This window comes from Saccopteryx leptura, chromosome 4 (assembly GCF_036850995.1).
Source record: "Saccopteryx leptura isolate mSacLep1 chromosome 4, mSacLep1_pri_phased_curated, whole genome shotgun sequence".
Taxonomy (NCBI): Eukaryota; Metazoa; Chordata; class Mammalia; order Chiroptera; family Emballonuridae; genus Saccopteryx; species Saccopteryx leptura.
The window spans coordinates 131,171,604-131,195,838 of NC_089506.1; the positions used below are offsets into that span (position 1 = coordinate 131,171,604).

Genomic DNA, 24,235 nt, shown 5'->3' on the forward strand with positions numbered 1-24,235 from the left:
CAGTGTGTGCCAGAACAATGGATTGTTATATCAGATAACTGTTCAGCTGTAAATAGGGCCCTCTTTAAGTCAGTGACAAAAAGATTATCTTTTCTTGATACCTGTATAGAACTCCTATTGTCTAAAACAGTGGTCCCCAACCCCCGGGCTGTGGACCGGTACCGGTCAGTGGGCCATTTGGTACTAGTCTGCAGAGAAAGAATAAATAACTTACATTATTTCCGTTTTATTTATATTTAAGTCTGAATGATGTTTTATTTTTAAAAAATGACCAGATTCCCTCTGTTACATCTGTCTAAGACTCACTCTTGACGCTTGTCTCGGTCATGTGATACATTTATCTGTCCCATCCTTAAGGCCGGTCCGTGAAAATATTTTCTGACATTAAACTGGTCTGTGGCCCCAAAAAGGTTGGGGACCACTGGTCTAAAAGATGCAGCTGTCCAACATCCTTACTCTGTGACTTATGGCCATTTAAGTTGTATGTTTAATACATTCATACAGTGAGAATACAGCACATTCTGAAAGCCACAATTGGAGAAAGTTTTGTTTTCATGGGCATCTTTCTTCCAAAGATCCAATGCTATCTCTTCCCCTTGCCTCAACAAAGAGACATATGCATGGAGCTCTACTAAAATATGCATTGGTTAGAAAACCCTTTGGGGTTCTAACAACGAAAATCTCGTAGAATGTAGCTTAAATACCTAAGGATTTGTTTTGCTCTCATAAAATGACTAAAGAGAGACAGCTTCTGGTTTTGGTTCATGGGCTCTATGATGTCAGGACTGGTGTCTCTGAAATGTTTGACTCACTCTCATGGTTGAAAGCTAGATGTATTCTATCTAATTTCAAGAAAGAAGTGGGAAAGGAGCAGTTCCCTCCATTTGTTCCTTTTATCAAAAAATCCAAAGCATTCTCAGCAACTATCTACATATTTCCACCTATAGCTATTTGCCCAGAATTGTGCACCTGGCCACCTCTAGCTGCAAGGGAGGTTGAGAAAGTAAGCTTTGCAATGGAAGTAGATATGGAAGAAGGTTTGAGGAATGAATAACGGATAAGCCAGTTAATAGTGTCAACTATACATGCTACTAACAATTTATAAATAAAGAATGGAGAAGACTTTAAACAATGATAAATTTTTACAGTAAAAAAAATTAATATCGTCTTTTACTTCACAGTAGGCATGGCCTGTATACTATGCTCCTCTTAGGGTTCACCAGAAACTCCACACAGAATCCTCCATCAGCTATACCAGCATCATTGGGTCTACTTGGTCAGATGGCCTGACTAGCAGGGAAGCTTTCACTGCAACCTAGACCTGATGCAGAGCCCATTCTTGCTCTGTGCCCCAGTCAAAACTGCAATCTTCTGAATCACTTGATTAATGAATCAGAACAGTATTCCCAAGTGTAGTATATTACTATTTCACTTATTTGGAAAATGATTCTGAAGGTCAGGAGTGAGAAATGGATAAATGAAACAGGGAAAGAAGAAAATAAAATGCAAGTGTGTGGGCCCTGGCTGGTTGGCTCAGTGGTAGAGCATCGGCCTGGCGTGCGGGGGACCCAGGTTCGATTCCCGGCCAGGGCACATAGCAGAAGTGCCCATTTGCTTCTCCACCCCCCTCCTTCCTCTCTGTCTCTCTCTTCCCCTCCCACAGCCAAGGCTCCATTGGAGCAAAGATGGCCCGGGCGCTGGGGATGGCTCCTTGGCCTCTGCCCCAGGCGCTAGAGTGGCTCTGGTTGCGGCAGAGCGAGGCCTCGGAGGGGCAGAGCATCGCCCCCTGGTGGGCAGAGCGACGCCCCTGGTGGGTGTGCCGGGTGGATCCCGGTCGGGCGCATGCGGGAGTCTGTCTGTCTCTCCCCGTTTCCAGCTTCAGAAAAATACAAAAAAAAAAAAAAAAAATGCAAGTGTGGCTTATTGAATTCAGCTTTGCTACAGTGATTGATCCTTGATTCCATGAGATCATCTGAAGAGCCTTAAGAAATGTGTCTCAAAACTGCCTTTTGCCTGGAGAATGAAAAAGTGGAGCATTGATCCCCAGGGTCCTGTTCCCCTGCACTACTGGGCTGTGCATGCATGTGTATCATGCCTGTCTCCTGTCTTGGTGGGGCTCATGGCCCAGGTGGACTCATGCAATGCTGGTCAAAGCCTGAGTTTGTTTGTGAGCCACAATAGTGGCTCCAGTGAGAGGGAAGGCCAAGAGAATCTTGATGTCAGGACTTGATGTCAGTTATATGGCTAGACTTCCTTCTTGTTCTGCTAGATTCCCCCAGTCTTAGGGGTCTCTTCAGCCCTCAACCTCAAATGTTGACTAACTCGTCTCTTATAGAGTTCCCTACAGATTTATTCTTATAGTTTGGCTGAGTACCAGGCTGGAATATTTTAGAATAATTCAATTAAGGTTTAGGGAAAACAGAACAAAAGGTTGCTGAACAGTGAGATATGCACCTGACCTGTGGTGGCGCAGTGGATGAAGCATCAACTTGGAACACTGAGGTCACCAGTTTGAAACCCTAGGCTTGCCTGGTCAAGGTACATATGGGAGTTGCTTCCTGCTCCTCCCCCCTTCTCTCTCTTTCTTTCTCTCCCCATCTTTCTCCCCTCTCTAAAATGAATAAATTAAATTTAAAAAGGAAAATACATTTAAAAAAACATTGAGAAATGCAGCTTACATAGTTTCTATTTCACATGCCCTAGGTTAGTATTGACTCTTAGTACTTTCTCATGGTCAGTACTCCTATCTCTGGCTAGTACTCTAGTGACAAAAAAGGACTTCCAGTAGGTCTACCTCCTCAAAATACAGACCCAAAGGAGAGAGGCCTGGAGAAAGATGGTGTACATGAGCAAGGGGATGTTTCAGATTATTTTAGTAGCCCACTTGCTGGAATGGGAAGGTTCTGTGACATTATTAAGTGGGGGGAAAAAGAGTTTTAAAGCAGCACTCATTCATTCAATAAATATTTATTGAGTACCTATGATGTACCAGGCATTGCTTTGTTCTGGGTTACAGTAGTGAATAAATCCAACATGGGTCTTTTTATGTGGAGTTAGCAGTCAAACCTGAATTCAGTAAGATTTCATTAATAATAACATGTACATTTCTGTATTCATTTGAACGTGCATCATACTGTGTTCTTAATTTCTGACTTAGGGCCTCCTTCATAGACGACTTATTTATTTAATGAACACCTTGTGTGGGGCTTAATAAGAACCAGCACTGTTCTAACCACTTTATAAATATTAACTCATTTCAGCTTTATAACAACTTTATGAGGTAGGTACTATTATTATTATCACCCACATTTTACAGATGAAGAAACTGGCACATAAAGAAGTTAGTAATTTGTCCAAATTTACAGTTGGTAAGAAGAGAAGCGAGGATGTGACCCTTGACAGTTGGGTTCTTAAAACTACTGTAAACTCCTGACACTAGGAACAATTCCACCCAATCCAATATCCTTAGGAGTGGGGCCAAACTCCATGATCTTAACCCATAGCCTCAAGCATACAATATGGTACACACAGACACACAAACACTGTCCTACGGGCCTGAGTATGCAGCAGCAGCAGTGGTATGTTGGCTGGTGTGTTACATTTATCTATTACTGGTATACAGGAAAGTCATAAATACAAAATCTTTAAAACAAAGAGAAAAAGGGCAAAAAGGTGGAAGTAGAGTTAGGGGTTGAGGAAACAGTAGGTATTTACATTAGAAAACCTAGGCTGAGGAAACTGCAAATCAGCCCAAAACTGATCTCTGAGGTTCTGGAAACTAAGGCAGAAAGGAAAATATTAACAGTTTCTTCGCTTTTGTTGCCTGACTGAAGGAAGATCTTTGACAGTTTGGTTTGTGGGTTTGGCTGCTCTTGTTTCTTTGCCTTATGGGATGGCCCAGTAACTTTATACTAATGAGCATTTTGCTTTGGTGTGTCTGCTGAGTTTTTGTTTTATTTTGATTCCAGTCACCTCTGCCTCCCCACCCCCTTGTTTCATTGCTCTGCTGTGTTACTTGAAATTTTATATTTCAGTGTGCCAACCAGTTGGATGACAACAGTTATTGAATTTAGCACCTGCTGTGTACAGAACACAGGTGGAGATTAGGGGAGGAAGATTTAGAAGACAAGTTTCCTGCCTCTAAAGATGCTTATAATCCAACCAGGAGAGTGAGTACACCCTTGTGAAGGACTCAAATAGTTCTAAAAAGAAATATACCAAAAATAAAAATTAGTATTGAGTGATTCCAAAGCATCCAGGAAGTATTAAACAGGCAGGGGGCTGTCCATTGTGGTATACTTTCTCCAGGAGGTGGGTTTTGATTCTGGATTTAAAATGAGGGTGTTGGACTGGCAGAGTGGAATGGTGTTCCAGAGCTAGCCATGTAAGCCAGAATGAATAAATCAAGTGTAGGAAAGGGAAAAGACAGTCAAGTCTTTTCCAAGGAAAGATTGATACTAAGAGAAAGGACAACAAAGGAGGCTCTGCCGTCTTCCTTAGGGAACTCAACTGGGAAGAGCCAGATATGGAGGTGTACTTCACTGTATGCAACAGACACATTTGTTTGAAAATATAACACTGGTTCAAAGTTATTGAGCTTTAATCTTCATATCTATTATTCTGTTTTGCATACAAGGCAACAGACTCAGCAGGGAGGTTAAGTAGCTCACATGCCCAATGTCATCTAGCTATTGAAAGGTGGAACCCCAAATGTCAGTCTGACCACGATGTCCACATACTTGTATGCCACACACATATCTGAAGGTTGAATATTTAAGATACACCCTAGGGCAGAGGTAGTCAACCTTTTTTATACCTACCGCCCACTTTTGTATCTCTGTTAGTAGTAAAACTTTCTAACCGCCCACCGGTTCCACAGTAATGGTGATTTATAAAGTAGGGAAGTAACTTCACTTTATAAAATTTATGAAGCAGAGTTATAGCATATAATAATAATTACTTATTAAGTACTTTATGTCAGATTTTTGCTAAGTCTTTATAAAACAACTTACTATAGTTAAATCTATCTTTTTTTTTTTTTGTATTTTTCTGAAGCTGGAAACGGGGAGAGACAGTCAGACAGACTCCCGCATGCGCCCGACCGGGATCCACCCGGCACGCCCACCAGGGGTGAAGCTCTGCCCACCAGGGGGCGATGCTCTGCCCCTTGGGGGGGGGGGGCGTCGCTCTGCCGAGACCAGAGCCACTCTAGCGCGTCGCTCTGCCGAGACCAGAGCCACTCTAGCGCCTGGGGCAGAGACCAAGGAGCCATCCCCAGCGCCTGGGCCATCTTTGCTCCAATGGAGCCTTGGCTGTGGGAGGGGAAGAGAGAGACAGAGAGGAAGGAGGGGGAGGGGGTGGAGAAGCAAATGAGCGCCTTTCCGTGAATCGAACCAGGGTCCCCCACATGCCAGGCCGACGCTCTACCGCTGAGCCAACTGGCCAGGGCCTTAAATCTATCTTTTTATTTATACTTTGGTTGCTCTGCTACCGCCCACCATAAAAGCTGGAACGCCCAGTAGTGAGTGGTAGGGACCAGGTTGACTACCACTGCCCTCGGGTATGATTATTTGAATAAGTCCTACAGTCATGCCCTTTGTGAGGTACATATCTACAAAAAATTTTTGTAGGGGTCTGAGGTGGAGGGTAAGGATTTTGTGTGCATGATGGATGTTTATCTCATTAACGATACATGCTTTGGCCCATTTGACACAGATAATGACATTGAGAATATCTTTATTACGATTTTTAGGTCACTCCGTCCAGTAAGCGGATAACCTCGCAAAGGGTAACTTCGCAAACCAGTCCAGTCTCTCGGGGAGATGCTGAGTTTCCCCACACGCCCGGGCTGTGGCAACCGGGAAAAGTAGCACTTCCGTCCACAGTAAGATGAATGTGGGTCAGGCACTGAAAGGAGGGCTATCCCACAGAAACCACAGCAAGTTCTGCGAGGGCAGAGCTGGGTGGCCGCCCGGGAGGGGGGGAGGTCCGCCGGGACCCCCACGCCCCCCAGACGCGGACGCATTAAGTGACCCGTCCGGGACCCGCCCCCCGGGCAGAGCAGCAGGCTGCGCGGTCCGCGCATGCGCGGGGCCTCGGCGGCGACACCGACGCGACCGCCTCCTCCGTGCTCTCTTGCCGCGCGCGGCTACCCCGGCTCTCCGCCCTCCTTCCCGCCGCGCTCCTGGGACCATGGCCGACCCTCGCGTGAGGCAGATCAAGATCAAAACCGGCGTGGTGAAGCGGTAAGGCGTCAGAGCGGCGCGGCCGCCAGCTCCTCCCCTCCCGCTTCATGGCGGCCGGAGCGGCCGGGCGGAGCGCAGGCCCGGGGCGGGGACGGGGCTCCGGGCCTCACGTGGGCGGCGGGGCCGGCGACAGGGCCTCTGCCCTGGGAGTCCCAGCCGTAAGCGGCGGCGGCCGGGGATCGGAGGGGGCAGGCCCGTACCTCGCACGCGCCCCGGGTGTGCCCGTCCCGGCCGCGCCGGCCCACGGGAGGTTGCGGACTCGAGTGGACGCGCCGGGAGCCCGGCCCTCGTCGGAGAGGAGACCTGTTGGCTGCCCGAGGCCTGCCTCTCCCCGCCGACGTGCCTGGACCTCGCCCAGCTTCTGGGCTCTGCTAAGTCACTCTGCTCCGTGGACCAGCCCTGTGATCCTCCCGGTCCTGACTGCTCATTAGAGCCTTCATGTTCAGACACAAGATAAAACATTTTGGTGAGGCATTCCAGCAGAAAAGATAAAACAGGCTTATGAAAAAGATAAAACAGGCTTATGAACAAGCAGGTTATTTTGCAGTAGAAATGTGTCACCCCAATCAGCTGATTTTTTCCTTGTTGCCCACCTTTTGCCCCTTTTAACATATTTCCTCTAGAGGAAGGACAAGGCCAAGGAGAGAATAAAGTCACTTTTTAAGGTACTGCCCTGGAGGGTTAGCAGTGCATTGCACTGTGCTTACCGAGAATCGTTTATTATTATTAAGGCTGTAACGAGATAGTATGAGTAAGTAGCCTCTTCTGACGTGAGGCTACTTGGGTTCAAATCTTAATTTTCCCATTGATTATGGATTGTTGAATATATTACTTTGCACTGTGTCTCAAGTACCTCAGTTTCAAATTTGTAAAATGGAGAAAGTAAGCACCTCTTGCAGTTGTTGCAAAAGTGCCTGGTCTGCATACTGTGCATACTGTTTAACATAGTATGATATGTGGCACATAGCCCGTGGCTAGTGAATGTTAACTAGTAAAATTGTTTGTATTCCCGTTTTAAGGATGAGAAGTTAAACTAGAAAAACCAAACTAAGATCACAGTACTGGTTAGTGGCAGAGCAAGGGAAAGAACCACTTTCTGATCCTCAACTTTGTGTTTTAAGTACGATGCTTTTAAAAAAAGAGTTTTGGGTTTTTTTTGTTTTTTTTTTAGTGAGAGGAAGAAGGCAGAGAGACAGGCTCCCACTTGCACCAGGACTCCTGAGGGCCCACGGAATGAACTCTCTGGAGCCATGGCTGTGGGAGGGGATGAAGCGGGGGAGGGGTAGAGAAGCAAATGGTTGCTTCTCCTGTGTGCCGTGACTGGGAATTGAACCCTGGACATCCATACCGCAGGCAGCTCTCTACCACTGAGCTAACCAGCCAGGGTGGAAAAATGACTTCTAATGGTAGATTACCATTAATTACCTTTATGACCTTGTCATTTCTCATCCTAATGATCTATTCTAGTTTGTGAAATCACTCAGTTCAAGTAGTTCAATGTTTACAGTACATATTGTAGAGAAAACAAACTCATTTAGATAAGTTAAGTTACTAGGATTTCAAAAATTCCCAAGTACTTATGGAAACTGCTTGGAAATAAACTTTTGTTTTATTCAGCTTATTTTAATAATAGAGCATTATCAGATTTTAATTTTGATTCTTCAGTATTTCAGTAAATTTACCATTTTTTAAAATCTTCATAATTTACTATATCAACTTGTTTATAAATTAAGGAAATATTTTTTTTTTTATGGTTTTCCTTTTTGTGTGTGACAGAGTCAGAGAGATAGAGAGAGGGACAGATAGGGACAGACAGGAAAGAAGAGAAATGAGAAGCATCAATCCTTCATTGCAGCTCCTTAGTTGTTCACTGATTGCTTTCTCATATGTACCTTGAGGGGGGGCTACACCAGAATGACTGACTCCTTGTTCAAGCCAGTGTGACCTTGGGCTCAAGCCAGCAACCATAGGGTTATGTGTAGGGTCCCACGCTCAAGCCAGTGACTCCATGCTCACTCCAGCTGGATGAGCCCGGCCACCTCGGGGTTTTGAACTTGTGTCCTCTGCATCCCAGTTCGACACTATCCACTGCGCCACCACCTGGTCAGGTTAATGGCTTTTTGCTTTTTTTTTTTTTTTTTTTTTTATATAGCTATAGCGTTCCCCATATGTACTAAAATGAGATTTTTTTTTAAACCTAAAGTATCTATATTAGCTGTTTATTACACTTATTTTACTTTGGTAGATAACTATCTAAATCTGTAAATATTGTATCCTATTTTAAAAATTCTCCATTTTACCTTAGCAAAGAAGAAAAAGTAGACGAGGCAGATATAGCAACATATAAATGGTTGCTGGGGCTGAATAATAATGAGGCTTCATTGTATTCTCTATGTAAATTTTTTCATAATAAAAAGGTTTTTAAAGGTATGCATTTTTCTCCTCTCTCCAAACTTAACTTCAAAGACTTCTTGATTAGTTTTATGATTCAGACATGTTCTTAGTTTTGTAACAGGGTTCTGTTCATTGGTTTCTTAAAGCAATGGTCTAAAACCAGCTTCTGTTCTCATCACCTTTTTTTTAAGTCAGATGGTCACTTCTCGTAGCACTGTTTCTTTTCAGAAGTCGCAACTTTTATTTGGAAGAAGAGATTTAAGATCATAGTTCACGCCCCTAATTTCTTCAGTTTTTTTCTCCAGGAATTGAGAGCCACTGGAAATATATTATACATACTAGTCCTGGAGTTCATTCTGAGAGTTTAGAGTTAGTGTCTAATCAAATCTGCTAGAATCCTGCAGGTGTTCCAGAAGTGTTCTTTAGTGAGATTTAGGAAGAAAGCTGGGCAGGCAGGTGGAATGTTACATGAATATGGAAGTAGGCAATAAATAGATGGTGGTTTGGCATCACAGAGTCAAAACAATGAGTGGAAAATGGATGTTTCAGTATCTTGGCAAAATAATGAAAGCAGTCTATGGCAGCCATATTAGAAATGGGAGTAGAAACTAGTTTCAGGGCATTATTTTAGGCCCTAGGGAAATATTGTAGAAGCCTCATGGAAGGCCCTAGTCTTAGAGGAACTTTGTTACAAAGGCAAAGTATCTGCGTTTAGAAAATGGATTTTAAGAGAGAGGTTAGATGCCTAGGAACAAGGAAAGAGTACAGTTACTAGGAATGACTTTTTTTCTTTGACAGAGAGAGGGACAGATAGGGACAGACAGACAGACAGACATGGAGAGAGATAAGAAGCATCAATTCTTTGTTGTGGCTCCTTAGTTCAATGATTGCTTTCTCATATGTGCCTTGATGGGGGGCGGGGAAGCTACAGCAGAGCGAGTGACCCCTTGTTCAACCCAGTAACCTTGGGCTCAAGCTAGTGACCTTGGGCTTGAAGCCAGTGACCATGAGATCATGTTTATGATCCCATATTCAAGCCAGTGACCTCAGGGTTTCGAACCTGGGTCCTCCAGGTCCCAGTCTGATGCTCTATCCACTGCGCCACTGCCTGGTCAGGCAAGAATGACTTATAAAGTGAGAGTTGGACAGCAGTGAGGTTGACTTGGTCCTGATCTTCTAACTCTTAAGACTCCTTAAATATTTCCTTCTCAGCAACAGTATTGTTTTTCCAGGACTAATTTTGGCTGTGAAACTAAGAGGTGTGCAGTTTGGGTTGGATGGGTAATTATACTAAGTTTCTTCAAGCAGCAGCCTTTGTTCGTATGTGACTCACTATAAGTAGGTATTTGTTGGTACGTCAGGGTCTGGCAGGCTCTATTTTAATAATTTGGATCCCTGTGCTAAAAAGGTTGCTGGACGTACTGAGATCTGTGACTGAATCACAGCTAATCTGGCAGCCCTAGCAGTGAGTTACCAAATATTACTTCTAATTTTTTTCTCCAGTGCAGAACTAAAATTTCCCCCTTCTAATATCTAGGTGGCATCAGTATACTGGTTTACCTGGGACTGAAGAGTTTCCAGGAATGTGTTACCTTCAGTGCTAAAACTGGGGAAGTCCCAGGCAAACCAGAATGATTAGCATTCATACCTTTTCTGTAACTAGCTAACATAGCACTGTTTTCTGTGTATTTGGAGACTATTTGTTGATAGTACAACTGTGAATTGAATGTTGTACCTTAAATTAAAATTTAAATGCATCCTGTAAATACAAATCCATGCCATAGTAGCTTTCTGTGTGTGTGTGTTAATTTATTTTTATTTTATTTTTTTATTTTTGTATTTTTCTGAAGTTGGAAACAGGGAGGCAGTCAGACAGACTCCCGCATGCTCCCGACCGGGATCTACCCGGCATGCCCAACAGGGGGAGATGCTCTGCCCATCTGGGGTGTTGCTCTGCTGCAACCAGAGCCATTCTAGCGCCTGAGGCAGAGGCCACAGCGCTGGGACCAACTTTGCTCCAATGGAGCCTTGGCTGCGGGAGGGGAAGAGAGAGACAGAGAGGAAGGAGAGGGGGAGGGGTGGAGACGCAGATGGGCGCTTCTCCTGTGTACCCTGGCCGGGAATCGAACCTGGGACTCCTGCACGCCAGGCCGACGCTCTACCACTGAGCCAACCGGTCAGGGCAAGTGTGTGTTAATTTAAAAAGTGATTTAGAAAATAATTTTCATGCAAGTAGAAAATACAGGATTGATGTCTTAAATATTGATATGGACTTTCAGCTAAATAACACATCCACAATAAGTTTCCAAATAGGATTTGTGTTTGTAAGTTTTCTTTTTCCAGTTCTGGTAAATTCAGGAAATTCTTCTGAAAGAATAAAATGTTTTTTATCTAACATAAAAGGTTCTTTAATACTTTTAAAGGCAATTTATTTTCAGTAAACCTTGCTAAACTAGCCCACTGGTGAGAGAATTAATTGATTAAAAATACTTTCTTAAATATATCGTTTTGTAACCATTTTAGATTGGTATTGCCTTAAAATCCAATGTGAACAAAGAATGTTAGGGCATTGGAAATAGCACTGACTTTGGCCCATAGTTTTCCTCTGATTAAATGAATGTGACACCAGTAGATTAGAATGAGACTAGGACAATTCACACTGCAATTGTGTTAGTTTAACTTTAACAATCTTTTAACACTCTAGTTTAAATGTAGCTGACATACCATAATTACAAATCTACAAGCCTTCATTATAGAATTTTACATCGTGAATCTGTGGGGAAATTGTATTGATTCTTTTTTTTTAATAAAGCAAGCACCTTTCCCAAATGGTGACATCTTCCCAAGTTAGCTTATACTTACACCTCTGATATATAACTGTGTATGATATATCTATCATATACATACACACATATATGTTTATATATATACACTGTCTATGTACAGCAGGCATAAAAACAAGAAAAGGTTAAATAAAATCTTCATGTTATTTTGACTGACATGAAAGTGAAATAGTATGAATGACACATATACTATACTTACCTAGACCTATAGAGATATAGTTTTTCCACTTTAGCTGTTTATATACTTCTCATATTTAAAGTAGTGATGGATAGAAGTATGATAGACAATACCTGGGAGAGGTTAAGAATATAGACCTGTAAATTATTCCTGTAAGCTTTAGTAGCTCTATCATCTTTTTTTCTCCTCTTTTCCTACATCATACCCTTTGATTTGAGTTAAAGCCAAGATAGCAACTTCCTACCTTGAAATTTAGTTAACTCCTGTTGGAATTTCTGTAATATATCCAGTTCTGCAAAGTGATAGTCAAAGGCAGTGTCAAAATGGATTATGGGTGATCAGCTCTTCACCGCCTTCTGCCAACTACTTGGCAAGCAGTGACTCTTAGGAGCTACACAGCTGGCAACCAGATGTGTCTTCAAGCTGAGAAGGGAAAAGCTAAGGCCATTCATGGCCATGGTTTTTCCAACACAAGCTATATTAATTCTGCAAGTTGAATGTGAAAATAAAAGATCTTTGACCCCTTTTGTGTGTGTATGTGTGTGTCTGTGTTCTGTTTTCATTGCATTTTTTTGTTTGGTAGGAATTTTTGAAAATCTGTAGTAAGCAAGAATGCAAAATTTTGTTAGTAATAGTAGTTCAGAACCTTAGAATGTAAATGCTTAGATGTGTGATTGATTCCATTTCCAAGAATACATTTATAAAAGAACATAATTTCTATGTGATACTGTTTTGAGCCCAAATAGAGCTGATTTTTAAAAATGTATTGATTTTAGAGAGAGAAGAAGGGAGAGAGAGAGAAAGACAGAAACATCAGTCAATTCCTGTATGTACCCTGGCACAGGATCAAACTGGCAACCTCTGTGCTTCAGGACTATGCTCTTAACCAACAAGCTACCTGGCCAGGGCAAGCTGATTTTTAAATAACATCATGGATCTGACTGATCTAAATTAATTATTTATTAGTTTCATTTGAAGTGCCGCCTTCCTGTCCATTTCTTTCTTTTTTTCCTCTTTGCCTAACATTTTGATTTTGGTCTTTATCATTTCCATGCATATTTTAAAAGTTTTCATTTATATGTGAATATACGTAAACCATATTATAATATTGTTCTCACTTAACAACTTTATATAAAGATAGACCCACACACACAGGAAACTGGTCATATTGGTTGTGTCCTTAGAGCAAAGCTGGAGGACAGGGATGGTGGAAATTCTTATAATTTTGAATCATGTGCTACCTATCAGAATATAAATTAATAATTAAAAAATTGTAAATAGCGTAATAGTATAGGGATATTTCTATAACTTTTGTGCATATTATTTTTGATTTATTAATGTTGAAACATTCATTCTTTTGTATGAATGCACTAATATTTTTTTCATTCTATTTTTTTTATAAATTTTTATTAATGTTAATGGGGTGACATCAATAAATCCGGGTACATATATTCAAAGAAAACATGTCCAGATTATCTTGTCATTCACTATGTTGCATACCCATCACCCAAAGTCAGATTGTCCTCCGTCACCTTTTATCTAGTTTTCTTTGTGCCCCCCCCCTCCCCCTCTCCTCCTTCCCTCCCGCGCCCCCCCTCCCCCCCCACCCCCGGTAACCACCACACTCTTGTCCATGTCTCTTAGTCTCGTTTTTATGTCCCACCAATGTATGGAATCATGTAGTTCTAGTTTTTTTCTGATTTACTAATTTCACTCCTTATAATGTTATCAAGATCCCACCATTTTGTTGTGAATGATCCGATGTCATCATTTCTTATGGCTGAGTAGAATTCCATAGTGTATATGTGCCACATCTTCTTTATCCAGTCTTCTATTGAAGGGCTTTTTGGTTGTTTCCATGTTTTGGCCACTGTGAACAATGCTGCAATGAACATGGGGCTACATGTGTCTTTACTTATCAATGTTTCTGAGTTTTTGGGATATATACCCAGTAGAGGGATTGCTGGGTCATAAAGTAGTTCTATTTTCAGTTTTTTGAGGAACCACCATACTTTCTTCCATAATGGTTTCACTACTTTACAGTCCCACCAACAGTGAATGAGGGTTTCTTTTTCTCCACAGCCTCTCCAGCATTTGCTATTACCTGTCTTGTTGATAATAGCTAATCTAACAGGTATGAGATAGTATCGCATTGTAGTTTTGATTTGCATTTCTCTAATAACTAATGAAGATGAGCATCTCTTCATATATCTGTTGGCCATCTGTATTTCTTCCTGGGAGAAGTGTCTGTTCATGTCCTCTTCCCATTTTTTTTTATTGGATTGTTTGTTTGTTGTTGAGTTTTATAAGTTCTTTGTAAATTTTGGATATTAGGCCCTTATCTGAGCTGTTGTTTGAAAATACCATTTCCCATTTAGTGGGCTGTCTGTTTATTTTGTTGTCAGTTTCTCTTGCTGAGCAAAAACTTCTTAGTCTGATGTAGTCCCATTCATTTATCTTTGCCTTCACTTCTCTTGCCTTTGGAATAAAATTCATAAAATGCTCTTTAAAACCCAGGTCCATGAGTTTAGTACCTATGTCTTCTTCTATGTACTTTATTGTTTCAGGTCTTATATTTAGGTCTTTGATCCATTTTGAGTTAATTTTAGTACACGGGGACAGGCTGTAGTCGAGTTTCATTCTTTTGCATGTGGCTTTCCAGTTTTCCCAGCACCATTTGTTGAAGAGGCTTTCTTTTCTCCATTGTGTGTTGTTGGCCCCTTTATCAAAAATTATTTGACCATATATATATGTGGTTTTATTTCTGGACTTTCTATTCTGTTCCATTGGTCTGAGTGTCTATTTTTCCGCCAATACCATGCTGTTTTGATTATCGTGGCCCTATAATATAGTTTGAAGTCAGGTATTGTAATGCCCCCAGCTTTTTTGCTTTGGCTAATTGGGGTTTTTTTATAGTTCCATATAAATCTGATGATTTTTTGTTCCATTTCTTTAAAGAATGTCATAGGAATTTTTATGGGAATTGCATTAAATTTATATATTGCTTTGGGTAATATGGCCATTTTGATTATATTTATTCTTCCTACCCATGAACAAGGAATATTTTTCCATCTCATTGTATCTTTTTCGATTTCCCTTAACAATGCTTTGTAGTTTTTGTTATATAGGTCCTTTACATTCTTTGTTATGTTTATTCCTAGGTATTTTATTTTTTTGTTGCAATCGTGAAGGGGATTATTTTTTTGAGTTCGTTTTCTAATATTTCATTGTTGGCATAGAGAAAGGCTATGGACTTTTGTATGTTAATTTTGTATCCTGCGACCTTACTGTATTGTTTTATTGTTTCTAGTAATCTTTTTGTGGAGTCTTTCGGGTTTTCCATGTATAGGATCATATCATCAGCCAAAAGTGATACCTTTACTTCTTCTTTTCCAATATGGATGCCTTTTATTTCTTTGTCTTGTCTGATTGCTCTGGCCAGAACTTCTAGCATCACGTTAAATAAGAGTGGAAAGAGTGGGCAACCCTGTCTTGTTCCTGATTTAAGGTGGAAAGTCCTCAGTTTTATGCCATTTAATATGATGTTGGCTGATGGTTTATCATAAATGGCCTTTATCATGTTGAGATATTTTCCTTCTATACCCATTTTGTTGAGTGTCTTAAGCATAAAGTTGTGTTGTATTTTATCGAATGCCTTTTCTGCATCTCTTGATAAGATCATGTGGTTTTTGTTCTTTGTTTTGTTGATGTGGTGTATTACGTTAACCGTTTTACGTATGTTGAACCATCCTTGAGATTCTGGGATGAATCCCACTTGATCATGATGTATTATTTTTTTAATATGTTGTTGTATTCGATTTGCCAGTATTTTGTTTAGTATTTTAGCATCTGTATTCATTAGAGATATTGGTCTGTAGTTTTCTTTTTTTGTGTTGTCCTTGCCCGGTTTTGGTATGAGGGTCATGTTGGCCTCATAAAATGTGTTTGGAAGTATTGCTTCTTCTTCAATTTTTTGGAAGACCTTCTGTAGAATAGGGACCAAGTCATCTTTGAATGTTTGATAGAATTCACTAGTATAGCCGTCAGGGCCTGGACTTTTATTTTTGGGGAGGTTTTTAATGGTTTTTTTCTATTTCTTCTCTACTAATGGGTCTGTTTAGGCTTTCTGCTTCATGACTTAGTCTAGGAAGGTTGTATTGTTCTAGGAATTTATCCATTTCTTCTAGGTTGTTGAATTTAGTGGCATAAAGTTTTTCATAGTAATCTACAATAATTCTTTGTATATCTACGGTGTCCGTGGTGATTTCTCCTCTTTCATTTTGGATTCTGTTTATATGAGTTCTTTCTCTTTTTTCCTTGGTAAGTCTTGCCAGGGTTTTGTCAATTTTGTTGATCTTTTCAAAGAACTAGCTCCTTGTTCTATTAATTTTTTCTATAGTTTTTCTGTTCTCTATTTCATTTATTTCTGCTCTGATTTTTATTATCTCCTTTCTTTGGCTGGTTTTGGGTTGTTTTTGCTCTTCTTTTTCTAGTTCCTTAAGGTGTGAAGTTAAGTGGTTCACTTGGGCTCTCTCTTGTTTGTTCATATAGGCCTGAAGTGATATGAACTTCCCTTTTATCACTGCTTTTGCTGCATCCCAGAGATTCTGGTATGTCGTATTTTCATTTTCATTTGTCTATATATATCTTTTTATTTATTTATTTATTTATTTTAAATAAATTTTTATTAATGTTAATGGGATGACATTAATAAACCAGGGTACATATATTAAAAGAAAACATGTCTAGGTTATCTTGTCATTAAATTATGTTGCATACTCCTCGCCCATAGTCAGATTGTCTCCGTCACCCTCTATCTAGTTCTCTGTGCCCCTCCCCCTCCCCCTAACTCTCTCCCTCCCTCCCTCCTGCGTCCTCCCTCCCCCCACCCCTGGTAACCACCACACTCTTGTCCATGTCTCTTAGTCTCGTTTTTATGTTCCACCAATGTATGGAATCATGTAGTTCTTGTTTTTTTTTTTATTTACTTATTTCACTCCGTATAATGTTATCAAGATCCCACCATTTTGCTGTAAATGATCTGATGTCATTATTTCTTATGGCTGAGTAGTATTCCATAGTGTATATGTGCCACATCTTCTTTATCCATTCTTCTATTGAAGGGCTTTTTGGTTGTTTCCATGTCTTGGCCACTGTGAACAATGCTGCAATGAACATGGGGCTACATGTGTCTTTACATATCAGTGTTTCTGAGGTTTTGGGGTGTATACCCAGTAGAGGGATTGCTGGGTCATAAGGTAGTTCTATTTGCAGTTTTTTGAGGAACCACCATACTTTCTTCCATAATGGTTGTACTACTTTACAGTCCCACCAACAGTGGATGAGAGTTCCCTTTTCTCCGCAGCTTCTCCAACATTTGCTATTACCCGTCTTGTTGATAATAGCTAATCTAACAGGGGTGAGGTGGTATCTCATTGTAGTTTTGATTTGCATTTCTCTAATAACTAATGAAGCTGAGCATCTTTTCATATATCTGTTGGCCATTTGTATTTCTTCCTGGGGGAAGTATCAGTTCATGTCCTCTTCCCATTTTTTTATTGGATTGTTTGTTTGTTTGTTGTTGAGTTTTATGAGTTCTTTGTAAATTTTGGATATTAGGCCTTTATCTGAGTTGTTGTTTGAAAATATCATTTCCCATTTAGTTGGCTGTCTGTTTATTTGATATCAGTTTCTCTTGCTGAGCAAAAACTTTTTAGTCTGATGTAGTCCCATTCATTTATCTTTGCCTTCACTTCTCTTGCCATTGGAGTCAAGTTCATAAAATGTTCTTTAAAACCCAGGTCCATGAGTTTAGTACCTATGTCTTCTTCTATGTACTTTATTGTTTCAGGTCTTATATTTAGGTCTTTGATCCATTTTGAATTAATTTTAGTACACGGGGACAGGCTGTAGTCGAGTTTCATTCTTTTGCATGTGGCTTTCCAGTTTTCCCAACACCATTTGTTGAAGAGGCTTTCTTTTCTCCATTGTGTGTTGTTGGCCCCTTTGTCAAAGATTATTTGACCATATATATGTGGTTTTATTTTTGGGCTTTCTATTCTGTTCCATTGGTCTGAGTGTCTATTTTTCTGCCAATACCATGCTGTTTTGATTATCGTGGCTCTATAATATAGTTTAAAGTCAGGTATTGTAATGCCCCCAGCTTCATTCTTTTTCCTTAGGATTGCTTTGGCTATTCGGGGTTTTTTATACTTCCATATAAATCTGATGATTTTTTGTTCCATTTCTTGAAAGAATGTCATAGGAATTTTTATGGGAATTGCATTAAATTTATATATTGCTTTGGGTAATATGGCCATTTTGATTATATTTATTCTTCCTATCCAAGAACAAGGAATATTTTTCCATCTCATTGTGTCTTTTTCTCTTTCTCTTAATAATGCCTTGTAGTTTTCGTTATATAGGTCCTTTACATTCTTTGTTATGTTTATTCCTAGGTATTTTATTTTTTTTGTTGCAATCATGAAGGGGATTATTTTTTTGAGTTCGTTTTCTAATATTTCATTGTTGGCATATAGAAAGGCTATGGACTTTTTTATGTTAATTTTGTATCCTGCGACCTTACTGTATTGGTTTATTGTTTCTAATAATCTTTTTGTGGAGTCCTTCGGGTTTTCGATGTATAGGATCATATCATCAGCCAAAAGTGATACCTTTACTTCTTCTTTTTCAATATGGATGCCTTTTATTTCTTTGTCTTGTCTGATTGCTCTGGCCAGAACTTCTAGAACCACATTAAATAAGAGTGGAGAGAGTGGACAACCCTGTCTTGTTCCTGATTTAAGGTGGAAAGTCCTCAGTTTTATGTCATTTAATATGATGTTAGCTGATGGTTTATCATATATGGCCTTTATCATGTTGAGATATTTTCCTTCTATACCCATTTTGTTGAGAGTCTTAAACATAAAATTGTGTTGTATTTTATCAAAAGCCTTTTCTGAATCTATTGATAAGATCATGTGGTTTTTGTTCTTTGTTTTGTTGATATGGTGTATTACGTTAACCGTTTTGCGTATGTTGAACCATCCTTGAGATTCTGGGATGAATCCCACTTGATCATGATGTATTATTTTTTTAATATGTTGTTGTATTCGATTTGCCAGTATTTTGTTTAGTATTTTAGCATCTGTATTCATTAGAGATATTGGTCTGTAGTTTTCTTTCTTTGTGCCATCCTTGCCAAGTTTTGGTATGAGGGTTATGTTGGCCTCATAAAATGTGTTTGGAAGTATTGCTTCTTCTTCAATTTTTTGGAAGACTTTGTGTAGAATAGGAACCAAGTCTTCTTTGAATGTTTGATAGAATTCATTAGTATAACCTTCTGGGCCTGGACTTTTATTTTTGGGGAGGTTTTTAATAGTTTTTTCTATTTCCTCCCTGCTGATTGGTCTGTCTAGGCTTTCTGCTTCTTCATGACTCAGTCTAGGAAGGTTGTATTGTTCTAGGAATTTATCCATTTCTTCTAGATTGTTGTATTTGGTGGCATATAGTTTTTCATAGTATTCTACAATAATTCTTTGTATATCTATGATGTCTGTGGTGATCTCTCCTCTTTCATTTTGGATTTTATTTATTTGAGTCCTGTGCCTTTTTTCCTTGGTGAGTCTTGCCAAGGGTTTGTCAATTTTGTTGATCTTTTCAAAGAACCAGCTCCTTGTTTTACTGATTTTATCTATAGTTTTTCTGTTCTCTATTTCATTTATTTCTGCTCAGATTTTTATTATCTCCTTTCTTCGGCTGGTTTTGGGTTGTTTTTGTTCTTCTTTTTCTAGTTCCTTAAGGTGTGAAGTTAATTGGTTTACTTGGGCTCTCTCTTGTTTGTTCATATAGGCCTGAAGTGATATGAACTTTCCTCTTATTACTGCTTTTGCTGCATCCCAGAGATTCTGATATGTCGTATTTTCATTTTCATTTGTCTGTATATATCTTTTGATCTCTTTGCTTATTTCTTCCTTGACCCATTCATTTTTTAGAAGTATGTATTTTAGTTTCCACATTTTTGTGGGTTTTTCCCCCTCTTTTTTGCAGTTGAATTCTAGTTTCAAGGCTTTATGATCAGAGAATATGCTTGGTACAATTTCAGTTTTTCTAAATTTGCTGATATTGTCTTTGTGGCCCAACATATGGTCAATTCTTGAGAATGTTCCATGTACACTAGAGAAAAATGTATACTCTGTCGCTTTGGGATGAAGTGTCCTATAGATGTCTATCATATCCAGGTGTTCTAGTATTTCACTTAAGGCCACTATATCTTTATTGATTCTCTGTTTGGATGACCGATCTAGAGCCGTCAGCGGTGTATTGAGGTCTCCAAGTATGATTGTATTTTTGTTAGTTTTTGTTTTAAGGTCAATAAGTAGCTGTCATATATTTTGGTGCTCCTTGGTTTGGTGCATATATATTAAGAATTTTTATGTCTTCTTGATTCATCTTCCCCTTAATCATTATGAAATGACCATTTTTGTCTCTGAGTACTTTTTCTGTCTTATAGTCAGCATTATTAGATATGAGTATTGCTACACCTGCTTTATTTTGGGTGTTGTTTGCTTGGAGTATTGTTTTCCAGCCTTTCACTTTGAATTTGTTTTTATCCTTGTTGCTTAGATGTGTTTCTTGTAGGCAGCATATAGTTGGATTTTCTTTTTTAATCCATTCTGCTACTCTGTGTCTTTTTATTGGTAAGTTTAATCCATTTACATTTAGTGTAATTATTGACACTTGTGGGTTCCCTATTGCCATTTTATAAATTGCTTTCTGTTAGTTTTGTATCTTGTTTGATTCTTCTCTTTTGTTTTTCTATCATTTGTTTTTGTTTGTTTGTACTCCATTCTTCTTTCCTCTGTTGCTACCTTTTTTAAGTCAAGTGTTTTTGTGGTGGTTTTTTCAAGGGTGGTTACCATTAAGTAATGAAAAGGGTACCTACCATATTCATTGTAGTACCCTATCTTATGAGTATTTCTGCACTTCATCGTCCTTTGCTACTGTTAATCTCCATCCTCTCCCCCCGTTTTTTTCTTTTGTCACAGTTTTAAGTTTGGTTTTATTGTGTTCTTGGTGGAGCTGTTACTTGTGGTTTTGTTTTCTTTTGTTCTTTGAATCTGGTTGGAAAACCCCCTTTAGTTTTCCTGGAGTGGGGGCTTTCTGCTGATAAATTCTCTCATCTTTTCTGTATTTGTGAATGTTTTTATATCTCCTTCGTACTTGAAGGATAGCTTTGATGGGTATAGTATTCTTGGCTGAAAGTTCCTCTCTTTCAGGGCTTTAAATATTGGGGTCCACTCTCTTCTAGCTTGTAGAGTTTCTGCTGAGAAATCTGATGATAATCTAATAGGCCTTCCTTTATATGTTGTACTCTTCTTTTCCCTGGTTGCCTTGAGAATTTTTTCTTTGTCATTGGTTTGTGTCATCTTCATTATGATGTGCCTTGGAGTGGGTTTGTTGGGGTTAAGAAAACTCGGTGTTCTGTTTGCTTCTTGAATTTGAGGCTTTAGTTCTTTCCACAGGCTTGGGAAGTTCTCTTCTATTATTTGTTTGAGTATATTCTCCATTCCATTTTCTTTCTCTTCTCCCTCTGATATACCTATTATTCTTATGTTATTCTTTTTGATGAAATCAGATAATTCCTGTAGGGTTTTCTCCTTTTTTATTATTTTTGAGTCTCTTTCTTCTTCTCTCTGTTGTGCCTCAAGTTGCTTGTCTTCTATTTCACTAATCCTATCTTCTATCTGGGCTGTTCTGTTAGCTAAGCTTGTTACCTCGTTTTTCAGCTCGTGAATTGAGTTTTTCATTTCTGTTTGATTTGTTTTTATAGTTTCAGTTTCCTTGGTAATATATTGTTTGTGTTCATTGAGTTGTTTTCTGATCTCCCTAAATTGCCTTTCTGTGTTTTCTTTTATATCTCTGAGTATTTTTAAGATTTCTATTTTAAATTCTCTGTCATTTTGCTCCAAGGCTTCCAATATGTTAAATCTTTTCTCCATAGATTTTTCCACATCTATTTGTGTTACCTCTCTATCTTTTGTATCCATAATATTTGATTTCCTCTTTCTTATTGACATCTGAGGGTGGTCTTGTTGGTAGCACTAATTAGAATTAATAAAGAGTAAAAAGTAAAAAAAAAAAAAAAAAAAAAAAAAAGGTAAAACACCCCACAAAAAAAAACAGTAAGAATTTATTATTTCCCCCTTTTTTCTTTCTTCTCTTCCCCTCCTCTCACCCTCCTCTCCCCTCCTCAGGGAAATATCGTGATGACCTGTGAATTATATTATGCTAAATGGAACAAAAACTGCCTATAACGGAGGGCCTGATTTGGGGTGAAGAGTTCAAGGGGCAAAAAAAGGGAGTAGGGACCTACTTAATGCAAAAAAAAAAAAAAAAAAGGAGAAAATCTTAGACAAGCATAAGATGATTTGCTTGTAAGTGATGGTCGACTAAGAGATATAATGAGAGGGATAAGAGGGAACCAGAAAAAAGAGGGAAAAAAAGAATAATCAAGAAGAAAAAAATAAAAATAAAAAGTAAAAATCTGTTGTAATAAGTGGAGCGAAGACTAAATACAATGGAGACCTTGGGTTGGGAGGAATGCTAGTGAGTTAAAAAGCAACGTAAAAAGTACCCAAAATGCCACAAAAATAAACCAAAAAAAACCCCAAAAACAAAAGCGAAAGCAAAAAAAAAAAACAAAAAAAAAACTTGAGTCCCAAATTAAATAATTTGTTCGTGATTGAGGATTCAATGGGAGGAAAAGTAAAAGGAGAAAAGAGGAAATTTATAGAAAGGAAAAAATAAGAAAAAGAGAAAAACAGAGGAAGAAAAAAAGGAAGAGAAAAAAACAAAATAAAGCAAAAGAAAAAAAAACAAAAAGGGAGAGAGTGAGAGTTAAGTGTTTTGGAGTGTAACCTTAAAGGGGAGTGAGGATGAAGAAAAGAAATAAAATGTAACACTCATGGGTAGTGTAGTTCAAGAAAAGGGAAGCATAAGATGGGCAGAGAATAAACGGACTGAGGTGGAGGAAATAGAAATAATAATAATAAAGGCAATAAGATAGAAGAAACAAACAACAACAATGAAAAATTAGTGGAACAAGTTATAAAGTCTGTGGATTTTTCTTGATTTTGAGAGGTTAACTTCTTCCTTTTTCTTTTCTCTTTCTCTTCCTGGTCGGTGACTCTGTACCCCAGGCTCTGTCTCTGTGTCACACTTAGGTAGGGATTTGCAGTTGATGGGATTCTATGGCAGTGTCACATAATTGGCTTTAGTCTTGCTGGTAGTCAAGGCTTGTTGGCGTTTGCAGGGTCCAACAATGAGAGAGTTTGCTTTCCTGGAGTCTCTCTCCTAGTCTCCCCTTCCTGAATTAGCAGCCTGGTGATCCAGCTATAAGGTTGCTACTGCTTCTGCCTGGGGAGTAAGAGGCTCAAAGAGCTAGGAAATCCCCACTCTATCCCCACTCAGCGCAAGGCTTTGGGAAAGGCTCTGGCAGTCAGAACCTCCAGCATAATCAGGCGGGGCTGGGAGTCAATTGTTGTCAAGGTGACTGTTCAGCACTTAGCATTCATTTGGACCACTCAACCGAGGCTTTCCACACTTTGTAGCCTGTTTTGGCTGGGAAGAAGAGGCACAAGTCTGTGCTTGCGACTAGTGTATTATAGATATTATTATCTGCCAAGTCCCTCTTGTTAGGTATATCCCTGAATATGGAGGCTCTGTCAATCAGAAGTTGCCCCCGCCCCTTTAGCGAGAGGCACTAAAAAATATCATGCCTCTTGTCTTGGATCGCTGAACTGAGAGAGATCTTATCAGTTAGAGCCCCGTGGGTGCGCAGATTTCGTGGGTTAAGCTAATTTCAGTGATTCCATCCGCAGCTGTGCTCCAGAAAGTATTTCAGGCTGCCCGCGCCCCTCCCCCAACGCTTGATTGTTAGCTTGAATGGCTGGGTGTGGTGCCCCGCCCACACAGAGAATCTCCCAAGTAGGAAGACAGCCCTGGCGCCTCTCCCGCTCGCCCCACCGCTGGCGGCTGGGGCGCACCAGGCGCGCGGGATAATGGGGCACCCTGGGTGAGCGGGCCAGTGGGGCGCTCTGGGTTCGTGGGACGCCCAGGGCACGTGTGCGAATTGGGTGCTCCGGGTACCGGTGGCTGGGGACTCTCACTCGCAGTGCGCAGGCCGCTGGGGATGCTGGCGGTGCTCGCTCTGCGACCGGACCGCGGCACCAGGCGCGCGCCGGCGGCTGCTCGCCGCTCCCGAGTGTGGGCCGACTTACCACAGGGACACTCCCTCCGCGGCTTGAATGAACGTCCCTGCGGTAGTTAGCTTCCTCCACACCCTCGTCTCTCAGATTCAAGTGATAACAGTCCTTTCCCTTTCAGTTTGTGTGGAACTCCGGAATGCTCCGAGGATAAATTTTTCTGTTTCTAGTTGATAAATTTGTTGAGATTTTGGGGAGATCTGTCGGACGCGCTGCTCACGGCGCCATTTCTGTGACGTCATACCTATATATATCTTTTGATCTCTGCGTTTATTTCTTTTTTGACTCATTCATTTTTTAAAAGTATGT

The 24,235-nt window shown here is 39.9% G+C and overlaps 1 protein-coding gene across 1 annotated transcript in view; it reads left to right on the top strand.

Annotated features, from left to right (window-relative positions):
• The first annotated feature begins 6,080 nt into the window (after positions 1-6,080).
• TBCA (tubulin folding cofactor A) overlaps positions 6,081-24,235 on the top strand; it is a 108,075-nt gene continuing 89,920 nt past the window's right edge. Inside the window, exon 1 of the mRNA XM_066381708.1 lies at positions 6,081-6,245. Coding sequence (XP_066237805.1) covers positions 6,193-6,245 — 53 coding nt within the window. The 5' untranslated portion in view covers positions 6,081-6,192. The remainder of the gene's footprint in view (positions 6,246-24,235) is intronic.